Source organism: Bombina bombina, chromosome 6 (assembly GCF_027579735.1).
Source record: "Bombina bombina isolate aBomBom1 chromosome 6, aBomBom1.pri, whole genome shotgun sequence".
Lineage (NCBI taxonomy): Eukaryota > Metazoa > Chordata > Amphibia > Anura > Bombinatoridae > Bombina > Bombina bombina.
This window is the reverse complement of record NC_069504.1, coordinates 817,609,377-817,633,276: the sequence shown is the minus strand read 5'-3', so window position 1 is coordinate 817,633,276 and position 23,900 is coordinate 817,609,377. Positions and strand designations below refer to the sequence as shown.

Genomic DNA, 23,900 nt, shown 5'->3' with positions numbered 1-23,900 from the left:
TCCAGAATATTTATCGGGAGAAGAGATTCTTCCCGAGACCAAAGACCCTGAGCTTTCAGGGGTTCCCAGACCGCGCCCCAGCCCACCAGACTGGCGTCGGTCGTGACAATGACCCACTCTGGTCTGCGGAAGCTCATCCCTTGTGACAGGTTGTCCAGGGTCAGCCACCAACGGAGTGAATCTCTGGTCCTCTGATCTACTTGTATCGTCGGAGACAAGTCTGTATAATCCCCATTCCACTGACTGAGCATGCACAGTTGTAATGGTCTTAGATGAATTCGCGCAAAAGGAACTATGTCCATTGCCGCGACCATCAAACCTATTACTTCCATGCACTGCGCTATGGAAGGAAGAAGAACAGAATGAAGTATTTGACAAGAGCTTAGAAGTTTTGATTTTCTGGCCTCTGTCAGAAAAATCCTCATTTCTAAGGAGTCTATTATTGTTCCCAAGAAGGGAACTCTTGTTGACGGAGATAGAGAACTTTTTTCTACGTTCACTTTCCACCCGTGAGATCTGAGAAAGGCCAGGACAATGTCCGTATGAGCCTTTGCTTGTGGTAGAGACGACGCTTGAATCAGTATGTCGTCCAAGTAAGGTACTACTGCAATGCCCCTTGGTCTTAGCACCGCTAGAAGGGACCCTAGTACCTTTGTGAAAATTCTTGGAGCAGTGGCTAATCCGAAAGGAAGTGCCACAAACTGGTAATGCTTGTCCAGAAAGGCGAACCTTAGGAACCGATGATGTTCCTTGTGGATAGGAATATGTAGATACGCATCCTTTAAATCCACCGTGGTCATGAATTGACCTTCCTGGATGGTAGGAAGAATTGTCCGAATGGTTTCCATTTTGAACGATGGAACCTTGAGAAATTTGTTTAGGATCTTGAGATCTAAGATTGGTCTGAATGTTCCCTCTTTTTTGGGAACTATGAACAGATTGGAGTAGAATCCCATCCCTTGTTCTCCTAATGGAACAGGATGAATCACTCCCATTTTTAACAGGTCTTCTACACAATGTAAGAATGCCTGTCTTTTTATGTGGTCTGAAGACAATTGAGACCTGTGGAACCTCCCCCTTGGGGGTAGCTCCTTGAATTCCAGAAGATAACCTTGGGAGACTATTTCTAGCGCCCAAGGATCCAGAACATCTCTTGCCCAAGCCTGAGCGAAGAGAGAAAGTCTGCCCCCCACCAGATCCGGTCCCGGATCGGGGGCCAACATCTCATGCTGTCTTGGTAGCAGTGGCAGGTTTCTTGGCCTGCTTACCTTTGTTCCAGCCTTGCATTGGCCTCCAGGCTGGCTTGGTTTGAGAAGTATTACCCTCTTGCTTAGAGGATGTAGAACTTGGGGCTGGTCCGTTTCTGCGAAAGGGACGAAAATTTGGTTTATTTTTAGCCTTAAAAGACCTATCCTGAGGAAGGGCGTGGCCCTTACCCCCAGTGATATCTGAAATAATCTCTTTCAAGTCAGGGCCAAACAGCGTTTTCCCCTTGAAAGGTATGTTAAGCAATTTGTTCTTGGAAGACGCATCCGCTGACCAAGATTTTAGCCAAAACGCTCTGCGCGCCACAATAGCAAACCCCGAATTTTTCGCCGCTAATCTAGCCAATTGCAAAGTGGCGTCTAAAGTAAAAGAGTTAGCCAATTTAAGAGCATGAATTCTGTCCATAATCTCCTCATAAGAAGAATCTTTATTGAGCGACTTTTCTAGTTCATCGAACCAGAAACACGCTGCTGTAGTGACAGGAACAATGCATGAAATTGGTTGTAGAAGGTAACCTTGCTGAACAAACATCTTTTTAAGCAAACCCTCTAATTTTTTATCCATAGGATCTTTGAAAGCACAACTATCTTCTATAGGGATAGTAGTGCATTTGTTTAGAGTAGAAACCGCCCCCTCGACCTTGGGGACTGTCTGCCATAAGTCCTTACTGGGGTCGACCATAGGAAACAATTTCTTAAATATAGGGGGAGGGACAAAAGGTATGCCTGAATCTGAAATTTCTCCCTCAGACAAAACCTCCCTGGCCCCCTCAGACTGGTGTAGGGGCATGTCAGAACCATTATCATCAGCGTCCTCATGCTCTTTCATAATTTTCTAAAACAGAGCAGTCGCGCTTTCGCTGATAAGTGGGCATTTTGGCTAAAATGTTTTTGATAGAATTATCCATTACAGCCGTTAATTGTTGCATAGTAAGGAGTATTGGCGCACTAGATGTACTAGGGGCCTCCTGTGTGGGCAAGACTGGCGTAGACGAAGGAGGGGATGATGCAGTACCATGCTTACTCCCCTCACTTGAGGAATCATCTTGGGCATCATTTTCTCTAAATTTTGTGTCACATACATCACATCTATTTAAATGAGAAGGAACCTTGGCTTCCTCACATACAGAACATAGTCTATCTGATAGTTCAGACATGTTAAACAGGCATAAACTTGATAAAGTACAAAAAACGTTTTAAAATAAAACCGTTACTGTCACTTTAAATTTTAAACTGAACACACTTTATTACTGAATATGTGAAAAAGTATGAAGGAATTGTTCAAAATTCACCAAAATTTCACCACAGTGTCTTAAAACCTTAAAAGTATTGCACACCAAATTTGAAAGCTTTAACTCTTAAAATAACGGAACCGGAGCCGTTTTTATATTTAACCCCTATACAGTCCCTGGTATCTGCTTTGCTGAGACCCAACCAAGCCCAGAGGGGAATACGATACCAAATGACGCCTTCAGTAAGCTTTTTCTATGTATCTGAGCTCCTCACACATGCATCTGCATGCCTTGCTTCCCAAAAACAACTGCGCATTAGTGGCGCGAAAATTAGGCTCTGCCTATGATTAGAGAAGGCCCCCAGTGAAAAAGGTGTCCAATACAGTGCCTGCCGGTTATTTAACATAATTCCCAAGAATAAAATAACTCCTCAAAGCTATAAACTATTAAAAATGCTTATAAATCAATCGTTTTAGCCCAGAAAAATGTCTACCAGTCTTTAAAGCCCTTGTGAAGCCCTTTTATTCTTATTTAATAAAAATGGCTTACCGGATCCCATAGGGAAAATGACAGCTTCCAGCATTACCAAGTCTTGTTAGAAATGTGTCATACCTCAAGCAGCAAAAGTCTGCTCACTGTTTCCCCCAACTGAAGTTAATTCCTCTCAGCAGTCCTGTGTGGAAACAGCCATCGATTTTAGTAACGGTTGCTAAAATCATTTTCCTCTTACAAACAGAAATCTTCATCTCTTTTCTGTTTCAGAGTAAATAGTACATACCAGGACTATTTTAAAATAACAAACTCTTGATTGAAGAATAAAAACTACATTTAAACACCAAAAAACTCTAAGCCATCTCCGTGGAGATGTTGCCTGTATAACGGCAAAGAGAATGACTGGGGAAGGCGGAGCCTAGGAGGGATCATGTGACCAGCTTTGCTGGGCTCTTTGCCATTTCCTGTTGGGGAAGAGAATATCCCACAAGTAAGGATGACGCCGTGGACCGGACACACCTATGTTGGAGAAAGTACCCCTTTATCCAGCAATCTTGTCTTGTTTTAGTAAATTCCTCCACTCTAATCCTAAAGAGGGATCGGAGAAGTATATAATATGATTAAAGGGATACGAAATCATTTTTTCTTTCATGATTCAGATAGAGCCTAAAATTTTAAGCAACTTTCTAATTTACTGCTATTATCATTTTTTCTTCGTTCTCTTTGTATCTTTATTTGAAAAAGCAGGAATGTAAGCTTAGCAACTGGACCATTTTTGTTTAGAACCTGGATAGCGCTTGCTGATTGGTGATGTTTGCTCCCCTACTAGGAGATAATAAGTGCTACGGTCTCCTTTTCACATAGCATTTTAACAGAGAGTACATTTGTTGTTCATATTTCCAGTGTAAGTGGTGTTTTTTAAAGGCAAAAACAGCTACTTCAAATGACAAAAAAAGGGTAAAAGGAGATATTTGCAAACAATTAAATACACTCCAGTAGGTAAAATGGACAATTGGGAACACATTGAAGAGTACAATGTCCCTTTAATTATGAACACACAGCAATAATGAGTAGACAATCAAATCTTATGGAAGCAATCTAAAAGATAGCTATTTTCAAACCATATTAACATAAAATGTATGCTACAACATAAAATGTATGCATATCAAACTAAAAAATACTAGTTTCAGTTTTTGTAGTAATCTGTACTGTAGGTGGTTATAAATTTAGGTGCAGTAGTCATGACTTGCTTCTCTTTCTTTTTATATTTGAGAAAATGTTCTCTAGGGATGTCTTTTATACTCTCTTTAGCTTCATCTAGAATATCATCAGTGTAGCCTCTTTGTCTTAATCTATTGGTGATTAAATTACTGTTTTCCTCATATTGTTCTTCATTGGTACAATTTCTTCTAGCCCTAATGTATTCCCCCTTAGGGATGCCCTTAAGTACATGTTTGGGATGGCAAGATTTAAATGACAGCAGTGTGTTGCCTGCAGTGGGCTTTCTGTAAAGACTGGTTTCAATTTTATTCTCTGTCATATTGGCAGAGATTTTTAGGTAAAATGGACAATTGGGAACACATTGAAGAGTACAATGTCCCTTTAATTATGAACACACAGCAATAATGAGTAGACAATCAAATCTTATGGAAGCAATCTAAAAGATAGCTATTTTCAAACCATATTAACATAAAATGTATGCTACAACATAAAATGTATGCATATCAAACTAAAAAATACTAGTTTCAGGATGCAAATACCAAATATTTAGGCCACACTTAACCAAAGATTTGCATGAAGAAGGGTGAAAAGCAGGTCAGTCTGACTCCATTTTATCAGCCCCTGAAACAGGTCAAAATTAAAAGATCTCCTAGCTTCACTAGTTTTGATCACTAAAATCTTGTCCAATGCGTGGTCCGTGGTCCAGAGAACACTTACCAGACAGATTTTCAGAATATCTTACCTAGAACAGAGGTAATATAATCAGCTAATGATTATTAACCTGCTCTCACCCAAGGTAATCCTGAAAATCTTGCTTGTTAGTGTTCCCTGAACACTCCAGGTCCCAGTCTAAAGGACTCGATTGCTTCAGACTTCTCCTCTGGATCTTGCTCTGTCTTTTTAAAATGACATTAAACTAAAATAAACATCTAACATACATACAAAAGGGCACACTTTAAACATAACAAAAATATTTTTTGTGTTCAAAAAAGGTTACATTAGGAAAAACAAAATTTATGCTTACCTGATAAATTTCTTTCTCTTGTGGTGTATCCAGTCCACGGGTTCATCCATTACTTGTGGGATATTCTCCTTCCCAACAGGAAGTTGCAAGAGGACACCCACAGCAGAGCTGTCTATATAGCTCCTCCCCTAACTGCCACTCCCAGTCATTCGACCGAAGACAAGCAAGAAAAAGGAGAAACTATAGGGTGCAGTGGTGACTGTAGTTTAAAAATAAAAAACACCTGCCTTAAAATGACAGGGCGGGCCGTGGACTGGATACACCACAAGAGAAAGAAATTTATCAGGTAAGCATAAATTTTGTTTTCTCTTGTAAGGTGTATCCAGTCCACGGGTTCATCCATTACTTGTGGGATACCAATACCAAAGCTTTAGGACACGGATGAAGGGAGGGACAAGGCAGGAACTTAAACGGAAGGCACCACTGCCTGCAAGACCTTTCTCCCAAAAATAGACTCCGAGGAAGCAAAAGTATCAAATTTGTAGAATTTAGAAAAAGTATGAAGCGAAGACCAAGTCGCCGCTTTACAAATCTGTTCAACAGAGGCCTCATTTTTAAAAGCCCATGTGGAAGCTACCGCTCTAGTGGAATGAGCTGTAATTCTTTCAGGAGGCTGCTGGCCAGCAGTCTCATAAGCTTAACGGATTATGCTTCTTAGCCAAAAAGAAAGAGAAGATGCCGAAGCCTTTTGGCCTCTCCTTTGTCCAGAGTAGACAACAAACAATGCAGATGTTTGACGAAAATCCTTAGTAGCTTGTAAATAAAACTTTAAAGCACGAACCACGTCAAGATTGTGTAATAGACGTTCCTTCTTTGAAGAAGGATTAGGACACAGTGACGGAACTACAATCTCCTGATTGATATTCTTATTAGATACCAGCTTAGGAAAAAATCCAGGTTTGGTACGCAACACTACCTTATCTGTATGGAATATCAGATAAGGGGAATCACTCTTCGAGCCAAAGAGATAGCTACCAAAAACAGAACTTTTCAAGATAAAAGCTTGATATCTATAGAATGCAGAGGTTCAAACGGAACCCCTTGAAGAACTTTAAGAACTAAATTTAAACTCCATGGCGGAGCAACAGGTTTAAACACAGGCTTGATTCTAACTAAAGCTTGCAAAACGCCTGAACGTCTGGAACATCTGCCAGACGCTTGTGCAGAAGAATAGACAGAGCAGAAATCTGTCCCTTTAAGGAACTAGCTGACAAACCCTTCTCCAATCCTTCTTGGAGAAAAGATAATATCCTAGGAATCCTGACTTTACTCCATGAGTAACCCTTGGATTCACACCAATGAAAATATTTACACCATATCTTATGATAGATTTTCCTTGTGACAGGCTTTCGAGCCTGAATTAAGGTATCAATGACCGACTCAGAGAAACCACGTTTTGATAAAATCAAGCGTTCAATCTCCAAGCAGTCAGCCGCAGAGAAATTAGATTTGGATGTTTGAATGGACCTTGGAGTAGAAGGTCCTGCCTCAGCGGCAGAGTCCATGGTGGAAGGGATGACATGTCCACCAGATCTGCATACTAAGTCCTGCGTGGCTACGCAGGTGCTATCAAAATCACTGAAGCTCTCTCCTGCTTGATCTAGGCAATCAGACAAGGGAGGAGAGGAAATGGTGGGAACACATAAGCCAGGCTGAAGGACCAGGGCACTGCTAGAGCATCTATCAGCGCTGCCTGGGGATCCCTTGACCTGGACCCGTAACAGGGAAGCTTGGCGTTCTGACGAGACGCCATCAGATCCACTTCTGGTTTGCCCCATAGTTGAATCAGCTGGGCAAATACCTCCGGATGGAGCTCCCACTCCCCTGGATGAAAAGTCTGCCGACTTAGAAAATCCGCCTCCCAGTTCTCTACTCCTGGAATATGGATAGCTGAGAGATGGCAAGAGTGAACCTCTGCCCATAGAATTATCTTTGAAACCTCCAACATTGCCAGGGGGCTTCTTGTCCCCCCCTGATGGTTGATAAAGGCTACAGTCGTGATATTGTCCGACTGAAATCTGATGAACCTGACCGCAGCTAGTTGAGGCCAAGCCTGAAGAGCATTGAATATTGCTCTCAGTTCCAGAATGTTTATCGGAAGGAGGGCTTCCTCCTGAGTCCACGAACCCAGAGCCTTCAGGGAGTTCCAGACTGCGCCCCAGCCCAGAAGGCTGGCATCTGTCGTGACTATAGTCCACTCTGGCCTGCGGAAACTCATTCAACTGGACAGATGGACCCGAGAGAACCACCAGAGAAGAGAATCCCTGGTCTCTTGATCCAGATTTAGCAAAGGGGACAAATCTGTGTAATCCCCATTCCACTGATTGAGCATGCAAAGTTGCAGTGGTCTGAGATGTAGGCGGGCAAACGGAACTATGTCCATTGCCGCTACCATTAGGCCGATTACTACCATAGACTGAGCCACTGACGGCCGAGAAGTGGAATGAAGAAGCACGGCACGAAGTTAGAAGCTTTGATAACCTGACCTCTGTCAGAAAAATTTTCATTTCTTCTGAATCTATCAGTGTTCCTAGGAAGGAAACTCTTGTGAGAGGGGAGAGAGAACTCTTTTCTTCGTTCACCTTCCACCCGTGAGACCTCAGAAAGGCCAGAACAATGTCCGTATGGGACTTGGCGAAGTCGACGCCTGTATCAGAATGTCGTCTAGGTAAGGAGCCACCGCTATGCCCCGTGGCCTTAGAAACGCCAGTAGGGACCCTAGAACCTTCGTAAAGATTCTTGGTGCCGTGGCTAACCCGAAGGGAAGAGCCACAAACTGGTAATGCCTGTCTAAGAATGCAAACCTGAGGAACTGATGATGATCTCTGTGAATCGGAATGTGGAGATAAGCATCCTTTAAGTCCACGGTAGTCATATATTGATATCCAGTGTAAGGGCGCACCACAGAGACACTTAGTCCAATTTAAAAGTTACTTTTCTTTATTTCGGCACAAGTGTAAAAGCATAAAGTTAGGCACGCAGGCCCAGCAGGCTCACAGGTAAAAACATAACACAGGTGTGTCAGATAGTCAAGCAGACATGTTTCGTGAGCATGCTCACTTGTTCACTGCATGTTAGGCTAGTCTGACACACCTTTACTTATACCACGATTTTAAAGACACAGTATGATTTAGAGTAATTTATGCCATGGTATAATTAACTAAGGACCCTAAACAGTATACAAGAGTTTATAAATACTATAAATCAAACAGATGTAAATCAAGCAAAAATGTAAACCTGTTATTCATGATAGTTAAATACTTCTATTAAATGTTTCTAGAGAGGATGTTTATTTCTGTCTGCAATTATAAAATTTATGTATACCTCTCCCTCTGTATGAATTGTTTTAACACATATCAAAAAGAAAATTAGTCTTACTTTAAACCTCTGGAATTTATTATCAATAAGAGGAATATATAAATCCTATAAGGGGATATTTCATAAAGGTCTGTGATTACATGCATAAGAAGAAATGCAATTATTAAGTGAATAAATCAAGGTCCCTCCTCATATTTAAACCTAAGGGGTTACTTGTCTTAAGGGAAAAAATCCAATAGACCTCTCGTTTATTTAGTTTATCCTCCCTGTTGCCTCCTCTTCTCCAATGGGGTACATGATCAATTCCCTGTAAAATTAAACTAGACATATCTGAATCATGAAGACTTTTAAAGTGTCTTGAAATTGGAGTGTCAGATTTCTCATCTTTCCCAGAACGTAAGTGTTCTAGGAACCTGTCTTTGATGGGGCGCTTCGTTTTACCAACATACTGACAATTGCAAATTGTGCATGTCAAAAGATAAACCACATGTGTGGTGTTACAGTTGATAAAAAAATTTATCTTGTGATCATTTTTTGTTGTACTAGAGTGAAAAGTATTACCCTCTAAAGCATGTTCACAGGTTGTGCAATCCTTTCTTCTGCATTTATAAAAGCCTTTCTTTCCTTGGAGCCAATTAGTGTTAGTTTTATTTTTATTCATTACATCAGATGGTGATAGATGATTGGCTAAGGTTTTACCTCTCCTAGGTATAAAGTTTATTCCCTGCTGCACTATCTCCTTCAGGATGGGATCTGTGTATAGAATGGGAACACTTTCCCTTATTATATCACAGATTTTGTAGTAATCTGTACTGTAGGTGGTTATAAATTTAGGTGCAGTAGTCATGACTTGCTTCTCTTTCTTTTTATATTTGAGAAAATGTTCTCTAGGGATGTCTTTTATACTCTCTTTAGCTTCATCTAGAATATCATCAGTGTAGCCTCTTTGTCTTAATCTATTGGTGATTAAATTACTGTTTTCCTCATATTGTTCTTCATTGGTACAATTTCTTCTAGCCCTAATGTATTCCCCCTTAGGGATGCCCTTAAGTACATGTTTGGGATGGCAAGATTTAAATGACAGCAGTGTGTTGCCTGCAGTGGGCTTTCTGTAAAGACTGGTTTCAATTTTATTCTCTGTCATATTGGCAGAGATTTTTAAGTCTAGGAAATTAATAGTTTCTGCATTGTTTTCTCCTACAAATCTGATTCCATCGTCATTGTGATTCATGAATTCACAAAAGGAATCTGCTTCAGATTTACTGCCCTCAAATATAAAAAACAGGTCATCAATATACCTATAAAAGTGCTTTATTTTATTCCTGAATGGATTTCTTTCTCCAAAGACGTGGCGCAGCTCCCACCACCCCATAAAGAGGTTGGCATAGGAGGGGGCAAACTTTGCCCCCATAGCTGTGCCACGCCTCTGGAGAAAGAATTCAGTACCAAACATAAAAAAATTATGCGTTAGGAGATACTCAATAGCTCTTAAAATAAAATTCTTAGTGGCTGAGTCATATTCACTGTATGAGTCAAGAAAAAATTCTATTGCAACCATGCCTTTATTGTTCTGAATACAGGTATAAAGAGAGGTGACATCCACCACTAAAAATCTGAAACTGGATTCCCATCTTACTTTCTCTAATTTTGTCAAGATAGCAGTTGTGTCTTGTATATGGGTTAAAAGTCCTTTGACTAGGGGTTGTAAAAAGGTGTCTATCAGATCACTAAGAGGTTCATTGAGGGAACCAATCCCTGCGATGATGGGACGCCCTGGAGGACATACAGGGTCCTTATGTATTTTGGGAAAATAATGGAAGATAGGGGCAACTGGATGAGAGGGTATAAGTGCATCTTTAGTAGCAGCACTTATTATATTGTTATGTTTTGCAAACAAAACAATACCCACCAATTCATGTTTGTATAACTTCGTGGGATTGTTCTGTAGTTTGCTATATACCTCTTTATCATCCAGTTGCCTCCTAGCCTCCACTATATAGTCTTTTTTGTTCAAAACAACGACATTACCCCCTTTGTCAGATGGTCTAATGAGGATTGTTTCATTATCAGACAAACTTTTTAATGCATTTTTTTCACTAGCTGTTAAATTAGAGGAGTTATTAGATTTCTTTAAATTTTTCTCACTAAGTATAGTGAGTTTCTCCTCAATTGTTTTTTGAAAGATGTCCAAAGCTTTTGGACGGGCATGTACAGGGTAGAAAGAGCTTTTCTTCTTTGCATGATCATATTGACCCTCCTGGATCATAGGGAGGATGGTTCGGATAGTCTCCATCTTGAAGGATGGGACCCTGAGAAATTTGTTTAGGATCTTGAGATCCAAGCTTGGTCTGAAAGTTCCCTCTTTTTTGGGAACTATAAACAGATTTGAATAGAAGCCCTGCCCCTGTTCCTGCTTTGGAACTGGGTTGATCACTCCCATAACCAGCAGGTCTTGAACACAACGTAAAAATGCCTCTCTCTTTATCTGGTTTACAGATAATTGAGAGAGATGAAATCTCCCCTTTGGAGATGAAGCTTTGAAGTCCAGAAGATATCCCTGGGAAACAATCTCTAATGCCCAGGGATCCTGAAGGGGATGTTAAGAAGCTTAGACTTTGAAGTAACGTCTGCTGACCAGGACTTAAGCCATAGCGCCCTACGCGCCAAAATGGCAAAACCTGAATTCTTAGCCGTTAGCTTGACTAAATGAAAAATGGCGTCAGAAATAAAGGAGTTAGCTAACTTAAGAGCTTTAATCCTGTCTAGAATATCGTCTAACGGGGTCTCCACCTGTAGATCCTCCTCAAGAGACTCAAACCAAAAAGCCGTAGTAGCAGTAACTGGGGCAATGCATGCAAGAGGCTGGAGAATAAAACCTTGATGTATAAAAATTTTCTTAAGGAGACCCTCCAATTTTTTATCCATAGGATCTAGGAAAGCACAACTGTCCTCGACGGGGATAGTTGTACGCTTAGCTAGGGTGGAGACTGCTCCCTCTACCTTAGGAACCGTCTGCCACGAGTCCCGTATGGTGGCATCTATGGGAAACATCTTTTTAAAAGCAGGAGGGGGAGAGAACGGCACACCTGGTCTATCCCATTCCTTAGTAATAATTTCCGAAAACCTCTTAGGGACTGGAAAAACATCAGTGTAAACAGGTACTGCAAAGTATTTGTCCATTTTACACAATTTCTCTGGAACCACAATGGGGTCACAGTCATCCAGAGTCACTAAAACCTCCCTAAGCAATAAGCGGAGGTGTTCAAGCTTAAATTTAAACGCTGTCATCTCAAAATCAGACTGAAGTAACGCCTTCCCCGAGTCTGAAATGTCACCCACAGATAGAAGCTCACCTGCCTCGGCTTCTGAGCATTGTGAGGGTATATCGGACACAGGCAATAAAGCGTCAGAAAGCTCTGTATTAATTCTAGCCCCAGAGCTGTCTCGCTTTCCTTGTAGCCCTTTGGAGAATACCTCTGTGAGGGTAGCATTCATAACTACTCCTGTAAGGGTAGCATTCATAACTACTCCTGTAAGGTAAAAGAATTAGACGCGCTAGATGTACTTGGCATCACTTGAGCTGGAGTTATAGGTTCTGACACATGGGGAGAGTTAGATGGCATAATCTCCCTCTTTTCAGTCAGAGAATCCCCTGGAGATAATTCTTTAAGCGCCATAATATGGTCTTTATAGTTTATAGAAATATCAGTACATTTGGTACACATTCTAAGAGGGGGTTCCACAATGGCTTCCAAACATATTGAACAAGGAGTTTGCTCTATGTCAGACATGTTTAACAGACTAGTAATGAGACAAGCAAGCTTGGAAAACACTTTAATAAAGGTGAAACAGCAATTAAACAAAAAACGTTACTGTGCCTTTAAGAGAAAAAAAACTAGCACTTAATCTGCAAAACAGTGAAAAAATACAGTAAAATCTTTGACATTTTTACAGTGTGAATAAGGGACTAAAGCAGCATTGCACCCACTTGCAAATGGATGATTAACCCCTTAGGCCCCAAACCGGATTGAAAAACGTTAAAAACGTTAAAAATCAATTGAGCACCATGCCACAGCTCTGCTGAGGCTCCTACCTGCCCTTAAATACGATTTTGTGCAGAAATAACCCCTTTGAAATGGTTCTCAGATGCCAGAGGACTCTTCTAGGGAAGCTGGATGTCTCAGTCTGTATTAAAACTGCGCAGTTAGAGTGCTAAAATAGGCCCCTCCCACCATGTACTGGATGTCAGAGGGGCCTTAAGAAAATCCTCCTAGGAGTATCTGACTAGCCATGTGGAAACTAGGCCCTAAATAAAGACTTATCTCCCTCAGAGAAAAAAACGTCCTATTGATTTGAAATCATGTAAACGTTTTGTCACTAAGCAATATGAATATTAACATGAGTATTACCCTGTTATGTAAGCATGATCCCAGTCGCTGTTAAATCACTGCATCAGGCTTACCTCAAATACACAAGGCTCTGTCAGCATTTTCTAGAACTTATTCCTCTCTCTAGAAATAAAAATACTGAACATACCTCAAAGCAGGTAATCTGCAGGCCGTTCCCCCAACTGAAGTTTTCCCATATTCATCAGTTATGTGTAAGAACAGCAATGGACCTTAGTTACAAACCGCTAAGATCATCAAATCTCCAGGCAGAATTCTTCTTCTAATTTCTGCCTGAGAGTAAATCCGTACAACGCCGGTACCGTTTAAAAATAACAAACTCTTGATTGAAGGTAAAACTACACTAAGTCACCACATATCTCTTGATACTTCCTTTCTTGTCGAGAGTTGCAAGAGAATGACTGGGAGTGGCAGTTAGGGGAGGAGCTATATAGACAGCTCTGCTGTGGGTGTCCTCTTGCAACTTCCTGTTGGGAAGGAGAATATCCCACAAGTAATGGCTGAACCCGTGGACTGGATACACCTTACAAGAGAAATAATAGTAATGTTTGAAAATAACTAAGTACATACCAGAAACTTTATTGTAAAACAGTGACATGCCCCAAAAATCTTTTTTTTTTCAGCACTAAAACAACTTTTTTTTTTTTTAAATAAATCAAAAAAATATAGGCATACCTCGGAGATATTGCAAGTTTGGTTCCAGACCACATCAATAAAGTGAAAATTGCTACAAAACGAATAAAATTTTGGTTTCCTAGTGCATTTAAAATTTCTGTATAGACTATACTGTAAGTGTGCAATAGCATTGTGTCTAAAAAAAAAAAAAAATGTACATAGCCTAATTGTATATATGTGTGTATACATGTGTATTTATATGTTTATATGGGTGTAATATATATATATATAAATATATATATGTTGAAAACATGGCCCAGAAAGACTTGCTCGATGCAGGGTAGCCACAAACGCAATATCTACGAAGCACAATAAAGCGAGGTATGCATATATATGTCCTCCTTTAGATGTAACAAAAAATACTTTAAATATCCATTTAAGATGGAAACCTATTATGTATCCCATAATCCACTGACTATCCTATCTGAAACTGAGCCCTCATTTTTGTATTTTTAATAGTCCTGACATTACCTCACTTTAAGAATATATGGAAGCAGCATCTTTTGCAGAGAGGGGGGTGGATCTCGGCACCTCCAAGCATAGTTGCTTAAATATTCCTGCAACATAAAAGAACGTATTCATATATCACAACCCACTGTCATATAAAGAAAATTGTAAGCTGATAATACAGATTCAGTATAAATATCATGAAAACATAATTTATGCTTACCTGATAAATTATTTTCTTTTTTGGCAGTGAGATTCCACAAATTCATTCATTAACTATTGGGAAATACTTCACCTGGCCACCAGGAGGAGGAAATGACAACTCCATCAAGGCTTTATATTTCCCTCCCACTTCCCCTACCCGTTTTAGTAGTTCAAGCCAAGGATAAGGAAAAGAAGAGAGATAAAAGGGGTATTGAGGTGCCAAAAGACTGCTGCCACTACATTTCAGGATGGGTTCATGGACTCTCACTGCCAAGAAGGAAAAGATTTTATCAGGTAAGCATAAATTATATTTTCTTTCTAATGGCAGTGAGATTCCACAAATTCATTCATTACCTATTGGGAAACTAATACACAAGCTGTGAAGGTAGGGAAGGCAGCCCTAAGAACGAGGCACCACCGCTTGAAGAACCTTTCTCCCTAACTATTCCAGTGCTGAGGAAAAAACATCAAGGGCCAGATTACAAGTGGAGCGGTAAATATAACTTTAGTGAAAGCGATATTTGCGCTCCACTGTGTAATACCAGCTCACGCTAATGTGCGCTGGGATTACAAGTTGTCAGCAATTCGAACGAGTGCACGCTTCCATAGGCTCCTATGGAGCCTCGTTTTAATGCCGTGATACAGGGCATGAGAACCTTGCGCAGCAAAGGGGGTAAGTAGCGCAGTCTTGGCAGCAAAGTGTAAAGAACATAAATTATGCTTACCTGATAATTTTCTTTTCTTCCGATGGAAAAACACACAGCTGCATTCTTACTTTTGGGAAATAAGAACCTAGCCACCAGGAGGAGGCAAAGACACCCCAGCCAAAGGCTTAAATACTCCTCCCACTTCCCTCATCCCCCAGTCATTCTGCCAAGGGAACAAGGAACAGTTGAAGAAATATATTGGTGAAAAGGTGCCAGAAGAATAAAAAACAAAGACGCCTCACATAAAAAAGACAGGTGGGGAGCAGTGGACTCTTTCCATCGGAAGAAAAGAAAATTATTAGGTAAGCATAATTTATGTTTTTCTTCCTAAATGGAAAGAGTCCACAGCTGCATTCATTACTTTTGGGAAAACAATACCCAAGCTATAGAGGACACTGAATGCCAAAACGGGAGGTTACAATAGGCGGCCCATTCTGAGGGCACCAGGCCTGAAAAAAACACCACCCAACAAATAAACCCTCCTTCGTCCTAAGCCGAGAAAAACAGAAAGGGAAAAGGCCCCAAGGACACTGACCAGCAGATAGCCCGGAAACCTAGGTAGAGACCGCAACATCAGACACAAATGAGCCAACAGTCCTCCAGAAGACACCGTCGCCCAACAGTCGGACCCCCACCACACGCCCTTTACTAGCGAAGGAAACCCCCGCCGAAACTTCCAAAGGAATAAGGCACGGAAGAACCAAATGGGAACCGAAAGGTACCACAATCTCCATAAAAGGAAAAAAAAACAATCAAGCCAAGCTTGCAAGACCTAAAAGGGTCCTGACAACAAGGGGAGGCAACAGACAATCCAAATAGAAACCACAAGGTTTAAAACCGGAAGCAGAACAGAGAAATAGTTCTCCCAACATCCTGCAAAGGATTGGAACAGCTAACTAGCATTCGGTCAAGGCGAAAACAGCAAAAAACATAATTTATTTAAGAACTTACCTGATAAATTCATTTCTTTCATATTAGCAAGAGTCCATGAGCTAGTGACGTTTGGGATATACATTCCTACCAGGAGGGGCAAAGTTTCCCAAACCTCAAAATGCCTATAAATACACCCCTCACCACACCCACAAATCAGTTTAACGAATAGCCAAGAAGTGGGGTGATAAGAAAAAAGTGCGAAAGCATAAATAACAAGGAATTGGAATAATTGTGCTTTATACAAAAAAAGCATAACCACCACAAAAAAAGGGTGGGCCTCATGGACTCTTGCTAATATGAAAGAAATGAATTTATCAGGTAAGTTCTTACATAAATTATGTTTTCTTTCATGTAATTAGCAAGAGTCCATGAGCTAGTGACGTATGGGATAATGACTACCCAAGATTTGGATCTTCCACGCAAGAGTCACTAGAGAGGGAGGGATAAAATAAAGACAGCCAATTCCGCTGAAAAATAATCCACACCAAAAATAAAGTTTAAATCTTATAAAGAAGAAAACTGAAAATATAAGCAGAAGAATCAAACTGAAACAGCTGCCTGAAGTATTTTTTTCTACCAAAAACTGCTTCAGAAGAAGAATACACAGCAAAATGGTAGAATTTAGTAAAAGTATGCAAAGAAGACCAAGTTGCCGCTTTGCAAATCTGAACAATCAAAGCTTCATTCCTAAACGCCCAGGAAGTAGAAACTGACCTAGTAGAATGAGCTGTAATCCTTTGAAGCGGAGATTTACCCGACTCGACATAAGAATGATGAATTAAAGATTTCAACCAAGATGCCAAAGAAATGGCAGAGGCCTTCTGACCTTTCCTAGAACCGGAAAAGATAACAAATAGACTAGAAGTCTCTCGGAAATTCTTAGTAGCTTCAACATAATATTTCAAAGCTCTAACAACATCCAAAGAATGCAATGATCTCTCCTTAGAATTCTTAGGATTAGGACATAATGAAGGAACCACAATTTCTTTACTAATGTTGTTAGAATTCACAACCTTAGGAAAAAATTAAAAAGAAGTTCGCAACACCGCCTTATCCTGATGAAAAATCAGAAAAGGAGACTCACAAGAAAAGAGCAGATAATTCAGAAACTCTTCTAGCAGAAGAGATGGCCAAAAGAAACAAAACTTTCCAAGAAAGTAATTTAATGTCCAGTGAATGCATAGGTTCAAACGGAGGAGTTTGAAGAGCCCCCAGAACCAAATTCAAACTCCAAGGAGAAGAAAATTGACTTAATACCAGATTTTATACGAACCAAAGCTTGTATAAAACAATGAATATCAGGAAGAATAGCAATCCTTCTGTGAAAAAGAACCTTTGACAAACCTTTATCCAAACCATCCTGAAGAAACTGTAAAATTCTCGGAATTCTAAAAGAATGCCAGGAAAAATGATGAGAAAGACACCAAGAAATGTAAGTCTTCCAGACTCGATAATATATCATCCTAGATACAGATCTACGAGCCTGTAACATAGTATTAATCACAGAGTCAGAGAAACCTCTTTGACTAAGAATCAAGCGTTCAATCTCCATACCTATAAATTTAAGGATTTGAGATCCTGATGGTAAAAAAGGACCTTATGACAGAAGGTCTGGTCTTAACGGAAGAGTCCACGGATGACAAGAAGCCATGCGGACAAGATCCGCATACTAAAACCTGTGAGGCCATGCTGGAGCCACCAGCAGAAAAAAACGAGCATTCCTTCAGAATCTTGGAGATTACTCTTGGAAGAAGAACTAGAGGCGGAAAGATATAGGCAGGATGATACTTCCAAGGAAGTGACAATGCATCCACTGCTTCCGCCTGAGGATCCCTGGATCTGGACAGATACCTGGGAAGTTTCTTGTGTAGATGAGAAACCATCAGATCTATTTCTGGAAGTCCCCACATTGAACAATCTGAAGAAACACCTGTGGGTGAAGAGACCACTCGCCCGGATGTAACGCTTGGCTTGAGATAATCCGCTCCCCAATTGTCTATACCTGGGATATGAACCGCAGAGATTAGACAGGAGCTGGATTCCGCCCATACCAGTATTCGAGATACTTCTTTCATAGCCAGAGGACTGTGAGTCCCTCCTTGATGATTGATATATGCCACAGTTGTGACATTGTCTGTCTGAAAACAAATGAACGATTCTCGCTTTAGAAGAGGCCATGACTGAAGAGCTCTGAAAATTGCACGGAGTTCCAAAATATTGATTAGAAATCTCACCTCCTGAGATTTCCCAAACCCCTTGTGCTGTCAGAAACCCCCATACAGCTCCCCAACCTGTCAGACTTGCATCTGTTGAGATCACAGTCCAGGTTGGAAGAAAAAAAGAAGCCCCCTGAACTAAACGATGGTGGTCTGTACCACGTTAGAGGGTGTCGAACAATCGGTTTTAAAGATATTAAATGAGATATCTTTGTATAATCCCGGCACCACCGGTTCAGCATACAGAGCTGAAGAGGTCGCATGTGAAAATGAGCAAAGGGGAACACGTCCAATGCAGCAGTCATAAGAACCTAGAATTTCCATGCATAAGGCTACCGAAGAGAATGATTGAGACTGAAGGTTTCGATAAGCTGAAACCAATTTCAGACGTCTCTAATCCAACAGAAACAGAGACATGGACACTGAATCTATCCGGAAATCTAAAAAGGTTACTCTTGTCTGAGGAATCAACAAACTTTTTGGTTAATTGATCCTCCAACCATGTTCTTGAAGAAACAACACTCATAAAAAGCTGGAAAGGATCTTTCCATTGAAAATGAGCAAAGGGAATTGAATCCAATGCTGTTAAAACTTCTATGCATATATAGCAACTGAAGGAAATAATAGAGACTAAAGGTACCGACAGACGGAACCCAAATCAAATTGTCCCTTGTCTGATAGAGACAAAGATAGTGACATAAACCATCTGGAAACCTAAAAAAGGTGACCCCTGCGTGAGGAATCAAGAGCTTTTGAAAAAAAGATTCTCTAACTATGTCCTGAAGAGCAAGTGAAACATATGAGATTCCGCATCCACTGGAAATAATCTGAATGAAAACAGAAAAATTAAGAATATGCATTTATTGTATCTAATGAAAACAAATAATGCTATCAATGACCATAAAAAAGGCAGAATAGTTTGAATAAAACTCCAAAACCCAGTTCCTAGAAAAAGAACTGGAAGAAATACCCCAGAAGATTCCAGGTCTGAGCAGCGCTTGAGCCATGCTTCAACAGTATCCAAAATATATAGGACAGAAACACACTGAAAGAAAGTGTTAGCCTTAATGGAATAAAATCAAAGAAATTTGGACAGAATAGAACCAAATAAATTTCAAAGAAGTCTTAACCTGCCCCTTACCAGCCAAGCTGGAATACAGCACGTACATCGCAATATTAGGGAGCTGATTTCGAACCCCAATTATAAACATGTTACTTGGGAAAGAACTCAGGAATTCGTTCCTTAATAAGAACAACCAAACTAATATAAGCTTAAAGTTTAGTCTTAAAACCCAATCTTGAAGCCCATAGTAACAGTTAAGAATTGAATCCAATTATAATTGATTATCTTAGAACAAAAGAAATATGGATTTTCTTTTTGTTTTTTTGTTTTTTAAAAAAACACAAAATTCTTCTAGCTAAAATAGCTAAAGACATAGATTAACCCTCATTTGCGAATATATTCAATTAAATGAAGACACAAATGAAATCATTAGCATGATAGTCCAGTTTAAAGGACCAGTCAAAACAGAGGACTTGCAAAATGCAAAACAACAAGACAAATGCAAAAGCACCTAGTCTAGTAAATGTTGTCCCTTTAACCATGCTAAAATAAATCATAATCTGATACTTAGAAAAGTACCTGAAACTAAATAATTTTCCATAAATAAGATATAACTATATAAAGGAAAATAAATACTATTTTGCTATAACAACAATAGCATAATTAGTAGGAGTAGAGATAGCTCCAATAAATTGGAGAACCCTCCAAATTAAATTTAACTGCTGACAAAGAATATAGTTTAAAAATAAAAGAAAATTCTCAGCCTATTCCATTGCCTAGTATGGGGAATTGGAAGGAAAACCTCTGAAATCACAGAAGAATAAAAAGGCAGAAAAAGTGTCAGCTAGTTTTAAAGAACTAGTTACCTTAATATCCAAAATAATCAACACCTCTTCAACAAAGAACAAATGTACTTTAATAATAAAAAAATTATATAAAAAAGTAGATTTGTTAGTGTCAATATCTGATGAAGAGAATTTCTGAAAGAGAAAAAAACATCATCAGAGAAGGATAAATCAGTATGTTGTTGGTCATTTGAAACTTCAATAATTAAAAAAGAAGTGAAAAAGACCTAAAAATTGTATTAGAAGGCACGAAGTCAGACAAAGCCTTAATCAGAAAAAATATTTCTTATAAATCTTCTAAACATTTCTTGTACTTAAGAATGGAAATGTATAAAGCATAAATACTAATGGAATCTGCATGTAAAAGTATATTACAAACCATAGCTAAAGATAAACATTTATAACATTTAAAATAAATGAACTTAGCTTTGGTAGAACTGAAACTCAGTTAAGCATTTTTCCAGAAGTGGCTTCTGACTCAGGGACAAACGGAGACATCTTGCAATATGTAATAGAAAAAACAACATATAAAGCAAAATTGATCAAATTCCTTAAATGACAGTTTCAGGAATGGGGAAAAAAATGCCAGTGAACAAGCTTCTAGCAAACAGAAGCAATAAATAATGAGACTTAAATAATGTGGAGACAATAGTGACGCCCATATTTTTTAGCGCCAAAAAAGACGCCCACATTATTTGGCGCCTAAATGCTTTTGGCACCAAAAATGACGCCACATCCGGAACGCCGACACTTTTGGCGTAAAAAAACGTCAAAAAAATGATGCAACTTCCGGCGACACGTATGACGCCGGAAACAGAAAAAAAAATTGGCGCCAAAAAAGCCTAATAGCCCACAGGGAAAAAAGTCAAATTTTAAGGTAAGAAAAAAATTGATTAATCCATATGCATTATCCCAAATATGAAACGGACTGTCTGAAATAAGGAACGTTGAACATCCTGAGTCAAGGCAAATAAATGTTTGAACACATATATTTAGAACTTTATATAAAAGTGCCCAACCATAGCTTAGAGTGTCACAGAAAATAAGACTTACTTACCCCAGGACACTCATCTACAAGTAGTAGAAAGCCAAACCAGTACTGAAACGAGAATCAGTAGAGGTAATGGTATATATAAGAGTATATCGTCGATCTGAAAAGGGAGGTAAGAGATGAATCTCTACGACCGATAACAGAGAACCTATGAAATAGACCCCGTAGAAGGAGATCATTGAATTCAAATAGGCAATACTCTCCTCACATCCCTCTGACATTCACTGCACGCTGAGAGGAAAACCGGGCTCCAACCTGCTGCGGAGCGCATATCAACGTAGAATCTAGCACAAACTTACTTCACCACCTCCATAGGAGGCAAAGTTTGTAAAAACTGATTTGTGGGTGTGGTGAGGGGTGTATTTATAGGCATTTTGAGGTTTGGGAAACTTTGCCCCTCCTGGTAGGAATGTATATCCCAAACGTCACTAGCTCATGGACTCTTGCTAATTACATGAAAGAAATAGCAACCCTTCACTTGCCAGGCAGCAAGTTAACCAGCACCAAAGAACAACTGAAAACGGAGACCAAACATCATCCGAACTCAGAACCCTGAGGATTTCTGGCAAAATTACATGTAGCAGACCCAGACGAGGTAAACAACTGAGTCACAAACACGCAGCCATCCCCAGGATGACACAGAAGAAATGCTTGCTAGAAGCGGCTACCAAATTGTAGAGTGCTAAACCTCCATTACAGAGGGCACACTTTAGGCAACCAAAACCGCCAGGCCTACACATAGGTCTCGAAATAAAAGGAGAGCCCAGAACCTCAACGAGGACCAATGCGCCCCCAAGATCCAAGAGAACAACGGATCTCAGGACCTACCTCCAGCTGGGCCAGCCCAATTATAGGCAGGTCTGAAACCAGGGGACCAGAAAAACCCCAGGCTCAAACAACAAGCGGAAAAAATGGCACAGCCATTGCAATAGTTCTCGGGTGCCAACCCGAAATACCACATGGAGACCAGCGACAAGGCCTTAGACCTAGAAGTCTAGCTAAAGGCCCAACATAGACTCAATGCGGAGCCAGCAACTCTCCAAATGGACAGAACAACCCAGAGAGCGTACCTCTCTCCGAAATAGGTTAACCCGTCTGTCCTAACCTCCTCAAGCCAGGAAAAGCCCTAAGATAGGGACCACACTTCCAAAAGAAGGATATAAGCCCCCCCCCCCCCCCCCCCAAGACAAAGGGGGGCCGACAAGCGGGTCGGAAAGGACAGAGCACCTGCCCCCAGGACACAGCCTGAACCGAGAAAACAAAACTCCAACGCCCTGACCTGGAAGGAATCCCCTGAAGATCTAACTGGCTAGCACACAGACAAGGTGCCATAGCTGCAGTGGTTTCACAGCGAATCCCTTTGCTTGCAGCGCAGCAAAGTCATCAAACTATTTCAGCAAGCCAACCAAGGGAAACCGACCATAGGCAAAAGGCAAGCCCAGGGGGCATCGGCACCCAGAAAAAACCCAGTCCACCGAACCAAATCAACTAGGCCCAAGTTTCCTGGAAATGGGGAACCCCGGACCAGCTCTAGATCCTAACAGTCCGGTACAACCCACAACGGGATCCATAAAGGAAATGCTAAGTGAAAAACTCATCCACCGGAAGAGCCAGAGCGAGGAGAGGTCTGAGCCCCCCAAATAAACAAGAACCCGGAAACTGAAATCCCCCATTTGATATAAAACCAGACCCCCGGGAGATACCATACAATGTCCAAAGTAAAATGGACAAAGAGAAAAACTCGCAAGTCCTGACCAGAAGACGAGGAGAACACCCCTTGCTAGAGTCCAACGCTCCAAGGAGCTAAGGAAGCAAAGACCGAAACAAGGTCACTAGAGCCCTAGCCGCAACTGCCACCTATGACCAATAGCAAGGGGATACCTAGAGGATGAAGTCACTTAAACAAAGGCTAGCCTCTACATCACCCCCAAAAATCAGTGGAGAAGAAGAAGAAGGATGCGGAGCATCCCCCAGTTCCGGGTAGAAACCCTAAACAGAGCTCAAGGAGACCACACTTCCCATGTCCCTACAAAGGAACCAACTCCTGAAGGGAACCCTGTCCCCCTAAGTAACCTGAGGAACGGACGAAGTCCGCAAGGTCTCAAGAAGAGGACCACAGCAGGAACAAGTTCAAGGACAATTCCAGAGCCTCAGAAGGCCAAACCGCTCAAACAGCGGTAAGGAGGCGCTAAGACCCCAATACTCCCAGAGAGGAAGAAACTCTAGGCCCAGAGGAAATCGGAGCAAAGAGAGTGACGCAGCGAAACTCCACTGACCCGGTCACCAAATTAAGTGCTGAATAAGGACTGACACAATCCTTCCAGTCATACGGATCCTTTTAGAGTGTTTAGCTGAATTTGTAAAAAAAAACAAGAAGACACACAAATAATAATGTGAGCACTCAGCGCCCCACCTGACCAGCCAGGCAGAACAGGCGCCACGTCTCTGAACAAGCCACAGGACAGCACCCAGCATGACCAGTCGCAGCTGGGGTCATAACTGTCAAGTTGGCTAAATCCTCCCTCAGAGGGGAAGGTAAAACAGACAAACCTAGGATTAATGTGTCCCTTAACAAGCTTCAGAAGAAGCAACCAGAGAGAATCGATCCCAGAAGTCTCCGAAGGAAACGCATAAACGAAATTAAAAGACATCCTAACTGGATAAAAGAAAATATAAGGCAACCTGTAGGTTAACGCCCAGGAAGAAAACAGGCATACCCGCAGGACCAACCAAACGGAAGCCTGATCTTCCAACAAAAAACTGGGAAAGATCTCAATAAGCAGACAATTTGGAAATTACGT

The 23,900-nt window shown here is 40.7% G+C and overlaps 1 protein-coding gene across 1 annotated transcript in view; it reads right to left on the bottom strand.

Moving 5' to 3' along the window:
- GPAT2 (glycerol-3-phosphate acyltransferase 2, mitochondrial) overlaps positions 1–23,900 on the bottom strand; it is a 744,505-nt gene that overhangs the window by 459,521 nt on the left and 261,084 nt on the right. The window contains exon 11 of the mRNA XM_053719460.1: positions 14,110–14,190. Coding sequence (XP_053575435.1) covers positions 14,110–14,190 — 81 coding nt within the window. The remainder of the gene's footprint in view (positions 1–14,109; positions 14,191–23,900) is intronic.